This window comes from Furipterus horrens, unplaced genomic scaffold, assembly GCF_987537825.1.
Source record: "Furipterus horrens unplaced genomic scaffold, mFurHor1.1.pri manual_scaffold_9, whole genome shotgun sequence".
In the NCBI taxonomy this organism is placed as follows: domain Eukaryota; kingdom Metazoa; phylum Chordata; class Mammalia; order Chiroptera; family Furipteridae; genus Furipterus; species Furipterus horrens.
Genome location: NW_028327179.1, coordinates 80,079,209 through 80,097,764, shown reverse-complemented (window position 1 = coordinate 80,097,764; position 18,556 = coordinate 80,079,209). Strand labels below are relative to the sequence as shown.

The following is an 18,556-nucleotide window of genomic DNA, read 5'->3' as shown; positions in this document are numbered from 1 at the left end:
AAAAGCTGAGGACACAACTTATAGGTATCCATCTATTGTAGGCAATCTTATTTCTTTTTGTCACTATTCTTGTCCGGCTCCTGAAACGTACTTTGTGTCTAAAGTCTTAAACCTACTTGAAGTACAGACACATTTTCTTCACATTTTTCTTCATTTCTTCTCTTGCATCCTGTCCATTGCCACATTAGACCCTACAGATAAGTAATTTGGGGGCCATTGTAGCCCGATGTTCACCTGGTGTCACACCCAGAGAACCAGAGTGGGTGACCAAAGCAGTGGACAGCAGCCAGAATGAGCTCTGAGAAAAATTCCTAAGGGATTTCAAACTCATAAGACTCTTAGAATATTTTGAATAGCATCTATATTTTCTGTGCACTTTTTTCTGAAGGAACAATGAAGAGTTCTGCACAGCATAATGTGGCAAAGTTTTCTAAAAGTTCACCTGTAGCAGCTGTGAATATTGCTCACCCCCTCTCCTACACCCTCAAATGCTGTGCAGTCTCCTGTCAACAGGTCCTTTCTTATCCAGGTGACCTCTATTACCTTACTGACCAGAAGGGGCCACTGTTCCCTCCCAGCTCTGCTCTCCCTGGGTGATACCAGGGTGCCCAGAGGTCACAGGCCTTTCTTGTTCCCACAGATTAATTAACACAGAACTCTCTAGAAATGTGGTCTCTGCTTTTTTTTTTTTTTTTTTTTTGAAATACCTTTTTTTATTAAATACCATTCTGATCACTCATGGTCCAAGAACATTCAAATAATAAACCAAAAAGAAACAGATGTTAAAGATTGGTCTTCAAACATTATAGCCAATGATGCCACGCTTGCCTATGATCTCGCCGACATAAAACCACATCCACACCTCAGTGGCCACTAAACCATTCAGCAGAGCTTCCTTCACTGTGAGCTGTTTGAAGCTACCAGTTTGAGCACTACTGAATATTTTTTTCAAGCTCTGAAGAGCTGTTGGTATCTCAGCAGGGGTTGGAGGAATCAACTCAACCTTGGCATAGTGCCAAAACGTGGCCAATCGAGGTTTTGAGTAAGTCACAGCAGCATTTACTAGCACTGGGGCCTTCTCAGCGAGGTTACGGACAAACTGGGCCATGGTTAGAGGACTCTGCTTTTGTTTTAATGGTCACCTACAGGAAGAATTCTCAGGGAGGATTTCTATCAAATGCATCGCCTCATTATACCAGCAGAGTTTTCTTTTCTTACAGTACCTTATATTTTTTGAGGATGAAGGCCTGGTTCTGACCCACTTTTTCGCCTCAGACTGATGGGTCCATGTGCATTATAAGCAAGCCCCATACTTGTTTATTCAGCCCTTTCTACCAGGCCATGTCCTGAGCCGTGTTGTGGATCTTGGCCTTAGCCGTCTTCAGCATCACTGTAGGCTGCCGCTGGACACAAGGGACTGGCTCTTGCCCATACCTGGGGATGCTTTCCCTTTGAGCTCCGTTGTCTATACTGAATCAACCCCAGGGGTCATCTCTCACTCCCAACTCCTCACCCCATGCACCTCCCATTCTCAAGATGTCCATGCCACCAGCTACCCAACACACACCTTCTCTTTCATTCTCTGTGGGGCTCACTACTTCGGTGTCCTGGATGAAGTGAAGGTGCTTTCACAGGGACATCAGCCGTCACCCACAGTGGGTGCAGGGAGAGCACTTAGCTTCACAGGGCAGCGACAGGGCCCCAGGGTGGGCAGCAGAGAGCTTTGGAGACAGGAAGGAGGCAAGAACTGGCCCACCGCTGCTTTCTCAATGATCAAGGGGTCAATCTGTGTTGCCCAACAAAGAAGAGTTTAATAAGAACTTAACAAAACACTATAGCCTTTCATTATACAGTTCAAGTTGGCTCTACCTAAGGCCATGCCAGGTGCTTGCCATGGGAGCCTGTCCCCCATGACAGAGCTTCCAGGTCAGCCCTCCCCTGGCTGACGGGGGTTGCAGGTCTGAGGTCCTCCAGGAGTGGCTGTGCTCTGTTGTGCCCAGGAAACACCTGCCTTTGTACCTTAGTCGTGTGCCTCCAGGCAGCCTGAGGTTTTGTGTGTCTTGCTTGATGCTCTTGCAACACCAGTTCCATCACAGCTAGGCCTGTAGGTGCCAGCATCCCTCCCCACCCCACTTAGCAGAGAAGGACACCTCCCCCAAAGCTGCCCAGGCTCCACAGGCAGCTCAAATGTCCAACCCTAACCTGGTGCATGGTGTCAGGTTAAACACACTGGCCCAGAAGACCTGGAGCCCAAGGAAGCAAAGCCCAATGGTGAGAAGGTGGGGGAGGTGGGGTTGGAAGTGTATGTAAGCTTATGGGGAGCAGTCTGTGCCAGACAAACAGGGGCACCCACAGAGGCTGCCCAGATCACCCATCTGCTGGGCTGTCTGTGGGGAAGAGATCCTGGGGTGGGTCCTGGACTGTGGCTTCTCTGGAAGGAGCACATGGAAATGCCGGCACGTGGGTGATCTTCCCTCCTCTCCCAGACCAGGAGGCGTGCCCATCTCCAGCGGTCGTGGCACCTCTGGCAGCCACTCCAGCTGCAGCTCTGGAGCCCGGACATCTCCTGACTTACTGACACCACACCACACCTGCCTGAAGAATAGTGCCCAACCTGCCCTGGTTTCTGCCACAGAGGGGGAGCTGCCCCTGGAAAATACACCAGGGCCAGTTATAGAGTCAAGTACTATTCAGTCGGCCCTCCCACTCCCACCAGAGGTTGTTTTACCCACCCTCCATTTGACATTTCCCTTTTATTTTAATTGTTATGTATTCATTTTCTCCAGGGCATGATTAAGTATTAAATAAAAGTTATTGCTTATATTGTAAATTGTGCTGTTCCTGAGCATGACGTACATTCACGATGCACACACTTTTTGCCAACATAGATTGTTGCAAGGGACCTTCCAGCCTGTTCTCGGAACAGCTCCTGCAAACCCTCACTACCTGACAATGTTCAGTGTGGGAGCCAAATATAGATGCTGGAGCAAAGGTTTGGGCCACACAGTTCAGTCCCAGCCTCACATGCTACCCAGGACCAGGTCCCAAAGAGCCATCTAACCCAACCTATCTTCCTTCCACCCATAATGCTAGTTACCCTCCCCCACACAACCTTTAGGGGGCCCTTAGTGCCCACCCGTGCACAAGGGCCACATCCCCAGGTAGAAAACTGATGCCCCTTGTGGGAACAAGGATCCACTGAAATGCCCCCCCACTAGGAAGTTCTTCCTTGTCCTTCCTGGAGAGAGAAATGAGGGGCAAGAGAGGCTGTCCGTGGTACCAACCACCGGCTGGGACCACATCTTCGAAAAAACACCAGAGCCAGGACACCTTGCCAGGTGCTGACCAGGCCTAGGACTGTATTCCTTGACACACCCATCCGAAGGTTACTGGCAAAATTTTGTTGTGCTGCGTAACGACATACATCATCTGTGTTTCCACCAATCCCGCAGAAGAGGCAAGGAAGAAAAACATCTATAAATAATTGCTCCCCGTGTTTGAAAGATCAAAACACAGTCATGTCATCGAAAGACTATTGCACCCCATGTGAAGTCAAAGTGTGAGTGCTGGGCGTGGGGCCTGTACCCACTGGGAGGGTTACCAAATTTAACTTTCCAGCCACTTGAGGGGGACACTGTGGTGCTGTTTCCCCTAGAAGCAGGGGCTGCTTTCATGCAGCTGACTGCTGATGTGACCCTCAGGCACACAGACCCCCTCCCACCCTGAGAGGATCTAGGAGCAGAAGAGCACTTGTTTTCTTGGGGGGTCTCAGATGAGTGCCTGTCCCCACCAGATCACAGGCCTGGTGAACTACCTGGGGTGCTTAGGGGCCCTGGGGACACAGTGGGTGGCATGAGAGGGAGGCCCAGTGGCTCAGAGCGGGATCCTAGCCTGGACTCCAGGCCTCAAACCCTGGCTCAGTGTGGCAGGTGTGGCTGAGGGACGGCGCCCCCACCCCAGGGGCACTGGTTCTCTCTGGGGCTGCTGCTGCCTCTTCCTCTCGTTCTAGACTGAGGGGGCTCTGAGCCCCTCCTTTATCTGTACAGGTTGCTGACAGGCTGCTTCTCCCAAATTTTTCCTTCCAGGAGCGCGAAAGTCCACCACTGTAGGGTGTGCAACAAATGCATCGCTGGGTTTGACCATCACTGCCAGGGATGAACACCTGCGTCGGGAGCAGGAATTACTGGTGAATGGCTGGGAGGGGGTGAAAGGGTAGGCAAAGGAGGGTCCTGAAGGGCAGAGGTCTGTGGGCTGGGGGCCTGGTGGGTTAGAGTGGGCACCAAGGGCAATAGTGGGGTGTGTTTCATTGTTCAGCATGGATGCCCTCAAGGTCTCCCTGTCTCCTTGTCTTCCAAAACGTGTTCTATGGTGCAGACCTTGGACGCGCTATGTGAATCTGTCCTCACAAAGTATATAGCTGGCGACCCTCATTAGGAGTGTAGAGGAGCGGCCTCTGTACACATAACACAGACTGGGTTGTTGAGTTTTGACCTGCTGGCCTGGGTCCCCCTGCTCTCTGCCCACCGGGGTGGCCAGGCCCTGAGCACAGAGGATGTGGGCAGGGGTGCGTGCCAGGAGCAAGCAGCCATGGGAAGGAGGGGCTTCCTCTGTGAGGTCAGAGCGCAGGGCCCTGATGCGTACATGAGCCTCCCAAGCATGTGCCGTTGGCAGGCACAGAGCGTGCAGGTTTGCGGGCTGGCCTGCCGGGACTGAGAGCAGCCGGGGAGGCCGCGCACCGGCTGGCTGCCCTCCATGGCACTGCCCTGGCTTTCAAGTCCCTCCCGGGCCCCTGATGGGATCACAGCTGTTCTCACAGGGAGTCTGTTCCACCGCAGTGGTCCCCACCTGAGTCCAGGCTGAGCCCCAAAGGCTCCTTTCGCATAACTCCAGAGCTGAAGAGGGGTGAGGTGGGGACCAAGGCTGTCCTGGCAGGAATAAGTGGGAGCAGGGAAAAGCAAGCTGGCCGTGGGCAGGGGGCCGGGGACACAGTGGAATCTTGAGCCGAAGTTCTTGGTGGGCCCAGGCACCTTGGGAGATAACACCCCATCTCTGAGTCAGTTTAGCTTTGTGAGCTGGGGGTGGTCCCCTCCTTGCAGCCCCCTTGTGGGGATTCAATGGGATCCCGGTTCCATGCTGTGAGGCGATATAAGACTGCGGGTGTGGTTTGCAGTGGCCATGCACCAGTGATGTCCTCTAGAGCGCTGGGGAAAATGATCAAAGGACAGAGAGCAGGAGAACAAAGGCCTGAGCTATGCCATGCACCCAGAGCAGCATTCAGGGTACTCAGGGTAGCCCGTGCCTTAGGGATGCTTAGGTACTTGTCCTGGGAGGCCGGGCCCCTTACACCGTGAGGACGTACAGGCGCCGGTCACTGTGCTCTCAGGGCCACTGTCACCAGCTCTGAGACATGTCTTTTGTTTCCATTAGTAGTTCTTCAGTCTTCTTATCTCCACAATAGCCTGGTTGCTGTGCATGGTGGCAATAGTCTTGGGCTATTTTATCCACCAACATGTGAACCCAGGTATGCTCCACACAGACCCCCACTATAGAAGGGCGTGCCGCTGCTTTCTGGTTTGCTTCCCCTTGGATTTCTCATGTGTCTTAGGTTCACTTTGCATCTGACTTCTGGGTCAAAGTCTTCATTCCAGGAGGTCACCGGCATTTCTCAGGCTGGATGAAAGGTGTGGGGTTCAGGAGCAGGAGGGTGTCCAGGCACTTAACCCCAGGCTGAGGGCCCAGTGTCCACACTTAAGCCCAGCAGTTTCTCATGCACTCAGGAGGCAGGTTTAAGGTTCGGAGGCAATAGGCATCAAAAGTGCCCCTCTTTGGTCAGGTGGGAGCAGGTGGGACAGGAGAGCAGGGCTGTCCGGAGTCAGGGCCTGGGGTGATGCGTGACTACAGGCTCCGTGGGTGTCAATACAGCCTTCTGCTCAGACTCTACCCTGGATGATGTCTGCAGCCACACAATACAGCCATTCCTGGCCATCACCTTTGGGTACCACGTATGGGACTGGGCTTGTGGTCCTCTCTAGAGAGAGAAAGAGGAGGGGAATGTCATGCAAAAAATGAGAAACTGAATAAGGTCTGCAATCTAATTGACAATGTCATACCAATGTCAATTTTCTGACTTGATATTGTACTACAGTTACATAAGATTTCACCACTGGCAGTACATGGATAAGGGGCTCATGGGACTCTATGTACTCTTTTTGCAATTTTTGCCTATAATCATTTCCAGAAAAGGGTTTCAAAGCACAAAAAGTATCAATTATATTCACATAAATAGGAACAAAACATTTAAAAATATAGTTTACATTGAAAGGCATAAACTACCTAAGAATTAACCTAATAAAGGCTGTACATTTACAGAGGAAATCATACATTTTACAGAGGAAATCATACATTTTATTGACAGAAATAAGAAAGAAAACCTACATAAATGAAGCGATACCATGCTCATGAATATTTAGAAGTCTCAAATACTGTAAAGAATGCAACTCTTCCCACACTGATTATGGAGGCAATACAATTCTAATCAAGATCAGGTTTTGATTTTTAAAGGAACATGACAATTAAATACATATGTAAGTGCAAAAGGCAAAAAAAAAAAAAGCAAGACAAAGCTAAACACAGTGAATAAACGTGTTTGACCAGATATGAAAACTTACTCATTTTAAGTGCTCTTACAGAAGGATAAAGCAAAGGGACACAAGGAAACTTCTGGAAGTAATGGCTGTGTTTATAACCTTGATTGTGGTAATGTTATCATTTGTGTATGCATATGTTCAAACTCATCAAATTATATATATTATATATTAAATATGTGCAGTTCTTGTGTATCAATTATACTTCAATAAAGCTGTAAAAAACTTTTAAAAAGATTTTCAGCCATCCTCTGGGAAATCAATACTTTCCCCCATGTGCTGAAATAAAAGGAAGAAAAAGAAGGAAATGGCCAGTGGGCAATTATATTTGCAGATAGATGTCTGACCTAGAGAGAGATTTGGGAGTACTTAGTGATATAAAGCCAAGCGCACAGATGGGAGTATTCAGAAAAATGTGTGAAGTGGGAGTAGTGCTGGGTAAAGGAAACGATGAGGGAAGACCCCTCTTGAAGAAAAGTGCGAAGGAAAAAGCTTGCAAAGGAAGCTGAGAATAGCTGGAGAGCTAGGTGGAGGATCCTGGAAGAAGCCGTGTCAGAAAGTAAGGTGACAAGAGGGTTTGGCTTCGGGTGGTGGGCACACAGTGCAATATACAGGTCTTGTATTGTTGAAATGTACACTTGAAGCCTATATGACCCTACTAGTCAATGACACCCCAATAAATTTAATAAAAATAAAATGAAATAAAGTAAAAATTAAGTAAGGTGTAGGCAAAACAGGAGGCTGAATGACAAGAGAGTAAGTGATAAAGCAGTTCACATCGCAGGCCTCTGAGGGCAGCTTCTTGGTTGGACCTTGCAGCAGCGTGGGACACTGAGGAAAATCTACCACCCAATACCACCTGTCACCAAGTGTAAAGGAGACCCCAACAAGCTGAGGGACCTGATGTCCTCATATGCCTTTGTCATGCAACCCTGCCAGGAAGAGCACGAGGAGAAACAACACCCAGATTCTTCAGGCAATTTTGCGGAATTCTCCAAGAAATGTTCAGGCATGGCAGACCATGTATGCGAAAGAAAAGTCAAAGTTTGAAGATACATCAAAGAGTGACAAAGTGCACTGTGACTGAAAGAAAATAGATTTATATCCTCCCGCAGGTGATAAGGGGAAAAAATGATCCCAGTGCTCCTAAAATGACTCCATCTGTCTTCTTCCTGTTTTTCTTTGAATAGTGCTCAAAGATAAAAATGAACACCATGGTTTATCCAATGGGGATATTGCAAAAAAATACAGTGAAATGTGGTCTGTGCATTCAGTCAAAAATAAGCAACTATATGAACGAAAAGCAGCTAAGCTAAAGGAGAAATGAGAAAAGGATATTGCCGCATACTGTGCCAAGGGCAAAAGTGAAGTGGGAAAAGAAGGGCCCTGGCAGGCCAACAGGTTCAAAGAAGAAGGAACGAGAGGATGAGGAGGAGGGAGAAGATAAGAATAAACTGCTGTCCTGTACCTATGTGCCTGGAGTATTATGTGTTTTCTCAGGCAATTGTTTTGCTAAAAATGTGATTCAAGCCCAACTCAAATATTAGTTTCAGTACAAAACTGTACAGATTTTTGTAATAGCTGATAAGATCCTTTGTAGAGAATATAGATTTTAAAATACAAGTCACAGTTTTTTGAGTGGCTACTAAATACAGTTGCATTTTTAAGGCTTCTGATGTGACTATGTGTTTTTAACTATTTAATGATTTTTTCAATGTCTTGATTTGTGTATGGTAACACAGTATACTCACAAAAATTAGTATCAATAATAAATTTAGCACTTTTAAGACTGTAGTATTTTATTTTTAAAAAATTTGGTAGTAAAATTATGTATATGAGCCCTGACTGGAGTGGGGCAGTTGGTTGAGCAACATGCCACAAAGAGAAAGTTCGCCGATCCCATTCCCGGTCAGGGCACACACCTAGGTTGTGTGTTCAGTCCCCAATCAGGGTGTATAGGAGAGGCAACTGATTGATGTTTCTCTCACATAAATGTTTCTCTCTCTCTCTTTGTCCTTCCCTTCTCCACTCCCCTAAAACATAAATAAAATAAAATAATGTACATTAAAAGACAAAAGTAAGATGTATACCAATTTTCAAGACAAAGAGTTATCAATAGTACAGGGTGCTGCAGAAATCTCAAGATGAAACACTAAAAAGAATCCATTCAAGGATTAGCTGTAAATGGTGTGAGAGTTGATGAAAATGTTCCAAGAATATGGCGATGACCACACATTTCAGTAAATTCACTAAACATCATTGAGTTGTTCACTTGAAATGGTGAATTTTATTGATTTTATGGTATGTAAATTATACCTCCAAAAAGTTGCTTAATGTCTTCTTTAATTTAAAATTTTTTTTAGATTTCCAGCCAAGATGGAAGCCTAGACAGACACACTGCGTCTCCCTCCACAACTTAGAAGGAATACAACTACCTCAAAGCTGAAGACAACCAGAAGTTCCAGAAAACTGAGCTGCATGGAAGTCCAACAAACAAAGATATAAAGAAGAAATACTCATCCAGACAGGTAGGAGGGCGGATCTGGGGAGGAGAGGACATGGTGTGGTGGTGGCTGTAGTGGGTGCAGCAGTGGTGTCAGCAGCGCAGGCCCATGGAAAGCACAGTCACTCGTTTTAGAAAGTAGGGAGGGACACCTGGGGAGCACTCCCAGCACCAGATCAGACCGCACAACTCATAGTTCCAGCGCTGGGGGGAAAATAAAGCCTCATTGCTTCTGACTATGCAAACAAGTGGGAGCTCAGGTGGAGGAAGAAACTGCCAGTCTCTCAGCAGAGTCTGCTTATTTAAAGGGCCCCCACAGTCCTAGAATGTCTGCAGATCCACTGTATCTGGGAACAATGGCCACGGCAACAGCTAGAGAGGCACCAGTCCCATACAGAAGTGGGAGAAGTCCCTGGAAAAGGGGCAAGTGCTGAGCAACCGGCATTGTTCCCACTCATACCCCTCCCCCACAAACAGCACCACACCATGGTGAAAGGGGTCAGCCAGTACTCATGAATACCTAAGGCTCTGCCCCTCACAACATAACAAGTGCAACAGCTCTACCTAAGTCACTGAGGCAAACAAACACAGGTGCCTTTCAAGATGAAGAGACAGAGAAGTGTGACCAAAAAGGGAATAGATCAAGGTTCCAGTGGGAGAACTAAGTGATGAGGAGATAGCCAACCTAACAGATGAGGAAACAGCCAAGCTAACAGACATAGAGTTCAAAACACTGGTGACCAAGATGCTCACAGGCTTGACAAATATGTTTAAGTATGGCAAACACATAAGGGAAGAGGTGATGGCTATGCTAAATGAAATGAAGGAAAATCCACACAAAACAAATGGTGAACGTAAGAAAACAAGGGTTCAAATGAATGATTTGGAACATAAGAAAGAAAGAAAAAAACAGTCAACCAGTACAGAATGAGGAAACAAGAATAGAAAAAAAATGAGGAGAGGTTTAGAAACTTCTGGGACAACTTTAAACATGCCAACATCCAAATCATAGGGGTACTAGAAGGAGAAAAGGAAGAGCAAGAAATTGAAAGCTTATGTGAAAAAAATAATGAAAAAAAAAAAAAAACTCCCCAAATTTGGCCAAGGAAATAGACATACAAGTCCAGGAAGCACAGAGAATCCCAAACACGCTGGACCCAAAGAGGACCACACCACGGCAACTCATAATTAAAATGCCAAAAGTTCAAGAGAGAATCTTAAATGCAGCAAGAGAAAAAAAGAGCATTACCTACAAAGGGGTGCCTATAAGACTTTCAGCTGATTTCTCAAAAGAAACTTTGCAGGCAAAAAGGGACTGGCAAGAAGTATTCAGAGTGATGAAAGGCAAGGACCTACAACCAACATTACTCTATCCAGCAAAGCTATCATTTAGAATGGAAGGGCAGATTAAGTGCTTCACAGACAAGGAGTTCATCATCACCAAGCCATTATTATATGAAATGTTAAAGGGACTTATTTAAGAAAAAGAAGATCAAAACCATAAATATTAAATGACAACAAACTCACAACTATCAACAACTGAACCTAAAAAATAAAAACAAAATTTAACTAAGCAAACAGAATAAGAACAGAATCATAGGTATGGGGATCATTTGGAAGATTATCAATTGGGAGGGGGGAGGGGGAGAAATGGGGAAATGGTACAGGCATTAAGGAGCATAATTGATCGGTACAAAATAGGGAGAAGTTAAGAATAACATAGGAAAGGGTGAAGCCAAACAACTTATATGCACAACCCATGGGCATGAGTTAAGGGGGGATGGGATTCCTGGGGGAAGGGAGGTACTGGGCAAAGGGAAAAAACTGAGACTACTGTAACAACATAATCAATAAAATATACTTTAAAAATTTGTAAATTCTGTAGCACTTTCATAACTGTATGGAAAAAAAATGACTCTACTCATACCTTACATCAAACACAGGATGAATTCAGGTAGATGAGTACCTAAAAATATACAGACAAAATGGAAAAGCCTTTAGAATATGATATAGGAGAACAACTTCACAACCTCAGGTTTGGAAAGCATACTTATCTGGCAAGGAGCAACCTCATAATTGTGTTTCTTCAAATAAGGAGAAGAAACTGAGCAAAGGCCACAAACAAGACATTCCAGGGGAAGGAAAATAAATGTGATAGGATTCCCAGTTTTCCACTGAACCAGGAGTGAAACAAAGTCTCTCTTACATCCCCAAAAGCAAAATCTGCTCATCATCCATAACAATGGATATACAATTGAGACCACAGACTGCAGTTAAGTAATGTAGACATTGAATTGCCTTTGTAGAATATCCTCAGCCATATAGTCAAAAGTTTATCAGGTGTCTGTTACTTCCAATGTCTACCAAAGGAAGGAGACATCACCCTGAGTAACTAAATCATAATAAATTCTAAAATTATCCTAACAGAAGTAACAAACAACAACCTTCCAAAAAGTAAGGTTGGAAGAAAGCTCACTTCAATAAGTGGATGGCGTGATGGGGTGAAAAGGACAGAGAAAACAATCTGAATAAATCCCATAGAAGGAAGTTCAGAAAGTTGCTGCTCTAGCAGTATGACTGAAGGAAAAGGTGGAAGGATGTGGAAGGAGCTAAGAAGGAAAAGATAAGCGCCAACAAAGGAGCAAGGTACTCAGTTTGCACTTCAGTTTCGTAAGCAACAATACCATAAGCAGAGGTTAGAAATGCCTCTGTGGATACACACAGGCTGTCCCCTCAGGGTAAGACATACTTACTGGCCCTCGTCTACTAATCAAACTCTATGTACCTTAAAATCTCAAGTCCAAGTTTAAACTCCCTGACCTCTTCAGGCAGAGCGTGGCTCCTCCTCACACAGCTAGGCAAACTTTGAAATATATAATTAGCCTTCATCACATCACATTTAATGAACTTTATGTGTTTATGTCTCTTCCTCTTACTAGACTGGAAGCTCCTTCTGACAAGGATAGTATATCATTTCACGCTAGTATCTATTACAGACCCCAGCACAAAGGAGGTGCTCAGGAAATACATGCTACACGAATGACTGGGACTACACTGAGAAATGGTGGCTATAACAGACAGCACAGAGCAGTCAGAGGAAAAATCAAACACAGTGAAACCATTGAGAAAACTGCTACAAAATTCCAGGTCAGAAGTAATGAGGAGCTGACCCCAGACAATGACTGAAAAACAAGAAAACTGATTCAAAGACATGGATGACATCAAAGAGAAGTAGACGATAATTACAAGAGTCAAACAAAGCTTTTCTTCCTGGGAAAAGTGCATATTCAAATATTACTGGGAATTCCTTTGTGCAATATACTACACTAGGCATTAGGAATGCACTAATAAGCAAAACATAAAATTTATGCCATCATTGTCATAGAGAAATAGGGAAAAATCATTGAGGGATCAAATCTTGGAAAAAATTAAGGTTGGTCTAGAAGGCAACCGGAGATGTAGATATGAAGCTCTAGAACACAGTCAAGGCCAGAAAATATTTTAGCACCATCTAGAGTTTATGCTTTGTGGGTTCATAAGGCCAATGAAGAAAATGTGTAGGTTGAGTTGAACACCAAGACTGAACTTTGAATAAATATCTATATGGATATGGGGGTGGGGGCAAATCCAGGAATTAAAACAGGAAAGAGTCAAGAAAGGTAAAGAAAAATGAGAATAAAGGGTTTTTAAAAAACCAAAAAAAAAAAAAAATGTGTTTGAAGATGGAGGTATGGTACATAGTGCTAATTACTTCAGAAATACATGTTACTGAAGCATACAAAATGTATGAGGAAGACAGGAATAAGTGGGAGCATATATCATGTTCATGGATTGGAGGAATTAACATCATTAAAATGTCCATACTACCCAAAGCAATCTATAGATTCAATGCAATTCTTGTTAAAATACCAATGACATATTTCATAGATCTAGAACAAATATTCCAAAAATTTATATGGAACCAACAGAAGGTTCCAAATAGCCTCAGCAATCTTGGGAAAGAAGAACAAAGTTGAAGGTATCACAATACCTGTTTTTAAACTATACTACAAGGCCACTGTAATCAAAACAGTTTGGTACTGACATAAGAATAGACATATAGATCAATGCAAGAGAATAGAGAGCCCAGAGATCAACCCATGTCATTATGGTCAGTTAATATTTGACAAGGGAGGCAAGAGCATACAATGGAGTAAAGACAGTCTGTTCAATAAATGGTGTTAGGAAAATTGGACAGGTACCTACAAAAAAATAAAACTAGACCACCAACTTACACCACACACTGGGATAAACTCAAAATGTATGAGTTAAATGTAAGTCACGAAACCATAAAAATCCTAGATGAAAACATAAGCAGTAAAATCTCAGACATCTCTTGTAATGATTTCTTTGCCAATATCTCTTCTAGGGAAAGGGAAATAAAAGAAAAAATTACCAAATGGGACAGCATGAAATTAAACAGCTTCCGCACAGCAAAAGAAACCATCGACACAATGAGAAGGGAACCCAGTGTATGGGAGAACATATTTGTCAGTGATACATCTGATAAGGGGTTAATCTCCAAAATTTATAATGAATTTATACAACTTAAGACCAGGAAGACAAACAATCCAATTAAAATATGGCCAAAGGCCCTGAATAGACACTTCTTTAAAGAGGCCAATGAACATATGAAACTATGTTCAACATCACTAATCATCAGTGCAATGCAAATTAAAACCACAATGAACTATCACTTCATACCTGCCAGAATGACTACCATCAATAAATCAATAAACACCAAGTGCTGGCGAGGATGTCGAGAAAAGGGAACCCTCGTACACTGTTGGTGGGAATAAAGACTGAAAATAGTGTGGAGTTTCCTTAAAAAATTAAAAATGGAATTGCCTTTTGATCCAGTGATCTCACTTCTGGTAATATATCCTAACAGTGTTGCAGCACTAATCAGAAAGAATATATGCCCTCCATTGTTCATAGTAGTGCTATTTACAATAGCCAAGGTCTGGAAACAGTCCAAGTGCCCATCAGTAGATGAGAGGATAAAAAGGCTGTGCTGCAGTTACACAATGAAATTCTACATGGCTGTAAAAAGAAGTAACTTATACCCTCTGTGACAGCATGGATGGACCTAGAGAATATGATGCTAAGCTAACTAAGCCAGTCAGAGAAAGACAAATACCATATTGATCTCCCTCATGTGGAATATAATTAACAAAATAAACTGACAAAATAAAACCAGAAGCATGAACACATGGAACAAGTGATAGATCTCAGTAGGGCAGCGGTGGGAGGACTGGAAGAGATTAACCAAAGAACACATATGCATATCAGCAAAGCCCATGGAAACAGACAACCATCATCATAAAGGTCGATGGGGGGAACGGGGGATTGGGAGTGGGGGTGAGCAGAGGCAGGGCACTGGTGGAAGGGGAAAATAGAGGACATCAGTAATGGTGTCAACAATAAAATACTATAGAATTAAATAAATCCAAAAATAAGACACAAACATCCTCAGGCACTGGAACATCTCAACTAACAACAATTTCTAATGACACAGAAAAATATCCTTTTCAATTCCTTCACGGTAAACTTTTTATCACAATGTTAATAATGATAGCATCTCTCATTTACTGAGTGACTGGCATTTCTCTAGTCAGTAGTCAGCTCCACGTCTCATTCAGTGGGGTTATATGCACCAGGGTAAAGACAGTCTATTCAATAACTAGTGTTGGAAAAATTGGACAGATACATACAAAAAAAAAATGAAACTAGACCACCTTCTTACACCATATACAAGAATAAATTCAAAATAGATTATAGACTTAAATATAAGACTCAAAACAATAAAACTCCTAGAAGAAAATATAGTGCATGAGATAGGACATTTCTCTTAACAATATGTTTACAGATATATCTCCTCAGACAAAGGAAACAAAAAATAAATAAACAATAAACAAATGGCACTACATCAGACAAGTTTTTGCACAGCAAAGAAAACCACCAAAAAAAAATAAGAAATAAAAACCCTACTAAATGGGGGAAGACATTTGCCAATGATACACCCAATAAGGGTTAATATCCAAAGCCTGTGAGGAACACAGACAATTCAACGCCAAAAAGCAAACAATCCAATTTAAAAATGGGCAGCCACTGAACAGACACTTCTCCAAAGAGGACATACAGATGGCCAAGAGACATAAAAAGATGCTCAACATCACTGATCATCAGAGATGCAAATTAAAACCCCAATGAGACATCAGCTCACACCTGTGAGAATGACAATCATCAATAAATTCACAAACAAATGTTGGCGAGGATGTGGAGGAAAGGAAACCCTTGTGCACTGTTGGTACGGAAGTTGCTCAAAAAATGTAACATGTAATTACCTTTTCACCCAGCGATTCTACTTTGGGGTATATATCTCAAGAAGCTTACGATACTAATTTGAAAAGATATAGGCACCCCTGTGTTTATTGCACCATTATTTACAATAGCCAAGCTATGGAAGCAACCCAAGTGCCCATCAGTAAATAAGAGGATAAAAAAGTGGTAGTACAATGAGATATGATTTGGCCATAAAACAGAACGAGAGCTTTTTTGCAACTGCATGGATGGCTCTAGAGGATATTATGCTAAGTGAAATAAGTCAGAAAGACAAATACCATATTCACTTCTATGTGCAATCTGAAAAGCAAAATGAATGATGAAACGAAATAGAAACCAAGTGATGGAAACACAGACCAGACCAATGGTTCCCAGATGGGAAGGGGGACTGGGTGAAAAAGGTGAAGAGATTAAGAAGTGCAACTTGGTAGTCACAAAACAGTCACATTGACAGCACAGAGAATATAGTCAGCCATGTAATAAGTATGTATGGTGCCAGGCGGGCTCTTGAAATATCGGGCTGACCGCGCTGCAAAGTGTATGACTGTCTAACCACTACACTGTTCACCTGTTTTGTATAACTTTGAAACTTATACAAAATATTGAATGAGAACTGTAATTGAAAAATAAAATTTAAGAAAGACAGTTATCTAAGTACTGTTTCCATATTATTTTCTCAGCAAATGGAGATACAATGGTCATAATCTTCTATGTCTACATCTGTAAAGTTTCTGATGACACATTTTTTTCTCCCAATATAAAATAATTTGGGAATTTAAAATGATTGAATCAGAGGCCTTGAGGCTTTTAATGTCATTAATTTAAGAAGATTTCAATTTTGTTCGACATTTAAAAGGCGGGTAGCTATACATGAAAATATCCAAACAAAAGCAAAGTTTATACCATTGGGTGACTGATAGCTAAAGTAAAACGTTCTATGATTGATTGAAACTCATCACTGTTATAGGTGTAGTACCAGTTCTTTACCCAAAAAACCCCGTTCTTTAACCAACCCCCCCCCCCAAACGGAGAAATAATTAACTAGTGATGTGTAACGGCATCACAAGTCAGGGCAAATCCCGAGGCTCACTGGCTCACTCAGTGGAGGGAATGAACTGACTCACTCACTGTACGTTGAGCAGGACTCTGTGCCTTCACTGCCTTGTGGCTGGGCTCTGCTCCTTCCCCCTGCAACCGTCCACAGCCGTGCAGGGCCAGGCTGGGAGGGGATCAGGCAGCGTTTGGGGGGCAAATGGAAGGCGGCTGCCGGCTGTCGGAGGGGAAGATGGCAGCCGTTGGAGCGGTTGGAGCCGGTGGAGGCGCTGGAGCCTCTGGAACCCTCGGAGCTTCTGCAGCCGCTGGGGCGGTTGGATTGGACCCTGGGGGTACCACTAGCCAATGAGGAAGCACCCAGGGCTATAGCCACGGAGACCCATGGGGTGGGGCTGCCAGGCCGAGTGGGAACTCTGACATGCAATTAGGCTAAATCAGAGGCCCTGCATCTGAGGAGCTGAGGACGCTGTGGCCAAGCGGGGGCTGTGGGAGGAGGGGCGGGAAAGTTGGTTGCCGCGGTCCCCGGGGCTGCTGAGCTGCAGACCACGTGGCTATGGCGGCCCCGCAGCCCTGCAGGTCAGGATGCCACAGCCAGGGCTGCGGACCGGGGCCCCGCCCACCTCCTCTCCCGCCCTCTTCCCCTGGGGCGGGGCCCAGCACCCAGGGCTTGGCAGTCTCCTGGTCCACAGTCTGTAGCCCAGCACTGCGTGGTCTTGCCCACCTTTTCAGTATTTCCAAAGTTCTCGTCTGAGGAACGCTAGAGCAAAGGGTTCCCTGGTCAATCACACGTGTGGACCGTGAATTAGAGGCTTTCTCTTACTGTTGTTGCCTTCCTCCCTCCCCTCCTTCCCCTGTCTACCTTCCCCCTTTCCCTCATTCCTCATCCCTCATCCCTCTCCATCCCTCATCCCTCTCCATCCCTCATCCCTCATCCCTCTCCCTCTCCCTCATCTTTTGGTTTTGTGTTAAAAGGTAGGCCTTACTGTAGCCTTTAATAGGATGCCTATCCATTAAGGAACTGTTAAGTGTTTTCAGTGAAAACAATAGAGATTTTTGTATGACAGAATCATGAGAAGCTTATCAGTCAAGTATAAAGGCAGAGCATTTGTTTTTATCCTCAGGCTTTTTTATTCCCTTTTAAAAAATGATGTTTTCATCATGTGAAATTCAGAAAATATCACAAAAATAACACAAATAAACTCTAATCCCTCTATAGAGACAATTGCTGTTAATATCATGGTGTATATTGTTATCAATAATATGTATAGCTTTGCACATTGTACTTAATATTTTTAATTATCTTTTACAGCCTTTAATAGCAGCATAGCATGCCATTGAATACACGTACCAAAATTTATTGAACAGTCCACTTGTGTTACACATGTAGATTTTCATAATTTTTGATTAAAGAACAACACTTTAATTAACATCTTTATAACTAAAGTATTATAAACGGTCTCGATTATTTCTTTAGGATTGTTTCAGTATTGGCCAGTTTCATTGTTGGAAACAAGCAAACGCAAACAAAAACGGTTATTTTTATAGGATTTGTATTTCTTGGGTGCTAGTCATCTGAACGTTTTATCTCCTTAGGTGTATTAGCCATTCGTATTTCTTCAGTACATTTTTTTTTCTATCAGTCGTACTGTGCCCTTTCTTTTCTTTAATGATGTCCCACACGTGCCACAGTTTTATTTTTATCTGGCTGAATCTGTCCACAATCTCTTCTAGGATTTTGCCTTCTGTGCCCTGCCTACAAAATTCCATTCTATCACCGGTCAATGAAAATATTTATTAATGTCAGTATATTTTAATCTGTTGTCCGTGCATCTTCCAAGAGGCTTAAATAAAACCAACAACGATGATCCGTGGGTTCATTGCAGATTGGCTAAATGGAAATCTTCACAATGAAGTTCATGAATCTGTAGCTTAACAAGCTCCCCTAATAATTTTTCTCCTTGAAGTTTCTATA

At 43.8% G+C, this 18,556-nt stretch overlaps 2 protein-coding genes and 2 long non-coding RNA genes across 5 annotated transcripts in view; 1 reads left to right on the top strand and 3 right to left on the bottom strand.

The window, feature by feature from the left end:
• The window catches only part of LOC150002027 (palmitoyltransferase ZDHHC11-like), a 426,431-nt gene that overhangs the window by 371,100 nt on the left and 36,775 nt on the right, over window positions 1–18,556 (top strand). The window lies entirely within an intron of this gene.
• LOC150002028 (uncharacterized) overlaps window positions 1–18,556 on the bottom strand; it is a 399,760-nt gene that overhangs the window by 360,784 nt on the left and 20,420 nt on the right. The window lies entirely within an intron of this gene.
• On the bottom strand, window positions 783–1,113 carry LOC150002030 (ATP synthase F(0) complex subunit g, mitochondrial). Its single transcript, XM_090287452.1, has one exon. It carries the CDS (start codon window positions 1,106–1,108, stop codon window positions 797–799), a length of 312 nt encoding a protein of 103 aa, XP_090143578.1. The 5' UTR covers window positions 1,109–1,113; the 3' UTR covers window positions 783–796.
• Window positions 4,549–17,375, bottom strand: LOC150002029 (uncharacterized). Its single transcript, XR_016513110.1, has 3 exons — window positions 17,306–17,375; window positions 16,656–17,067; window positions 4,549–6,028 (listed from the first exon to the last, which is right to left on the bottom strand). It is a non-coding gene; the product is annotated as an uncharacterized LOC150002029 (long non-coding RNA).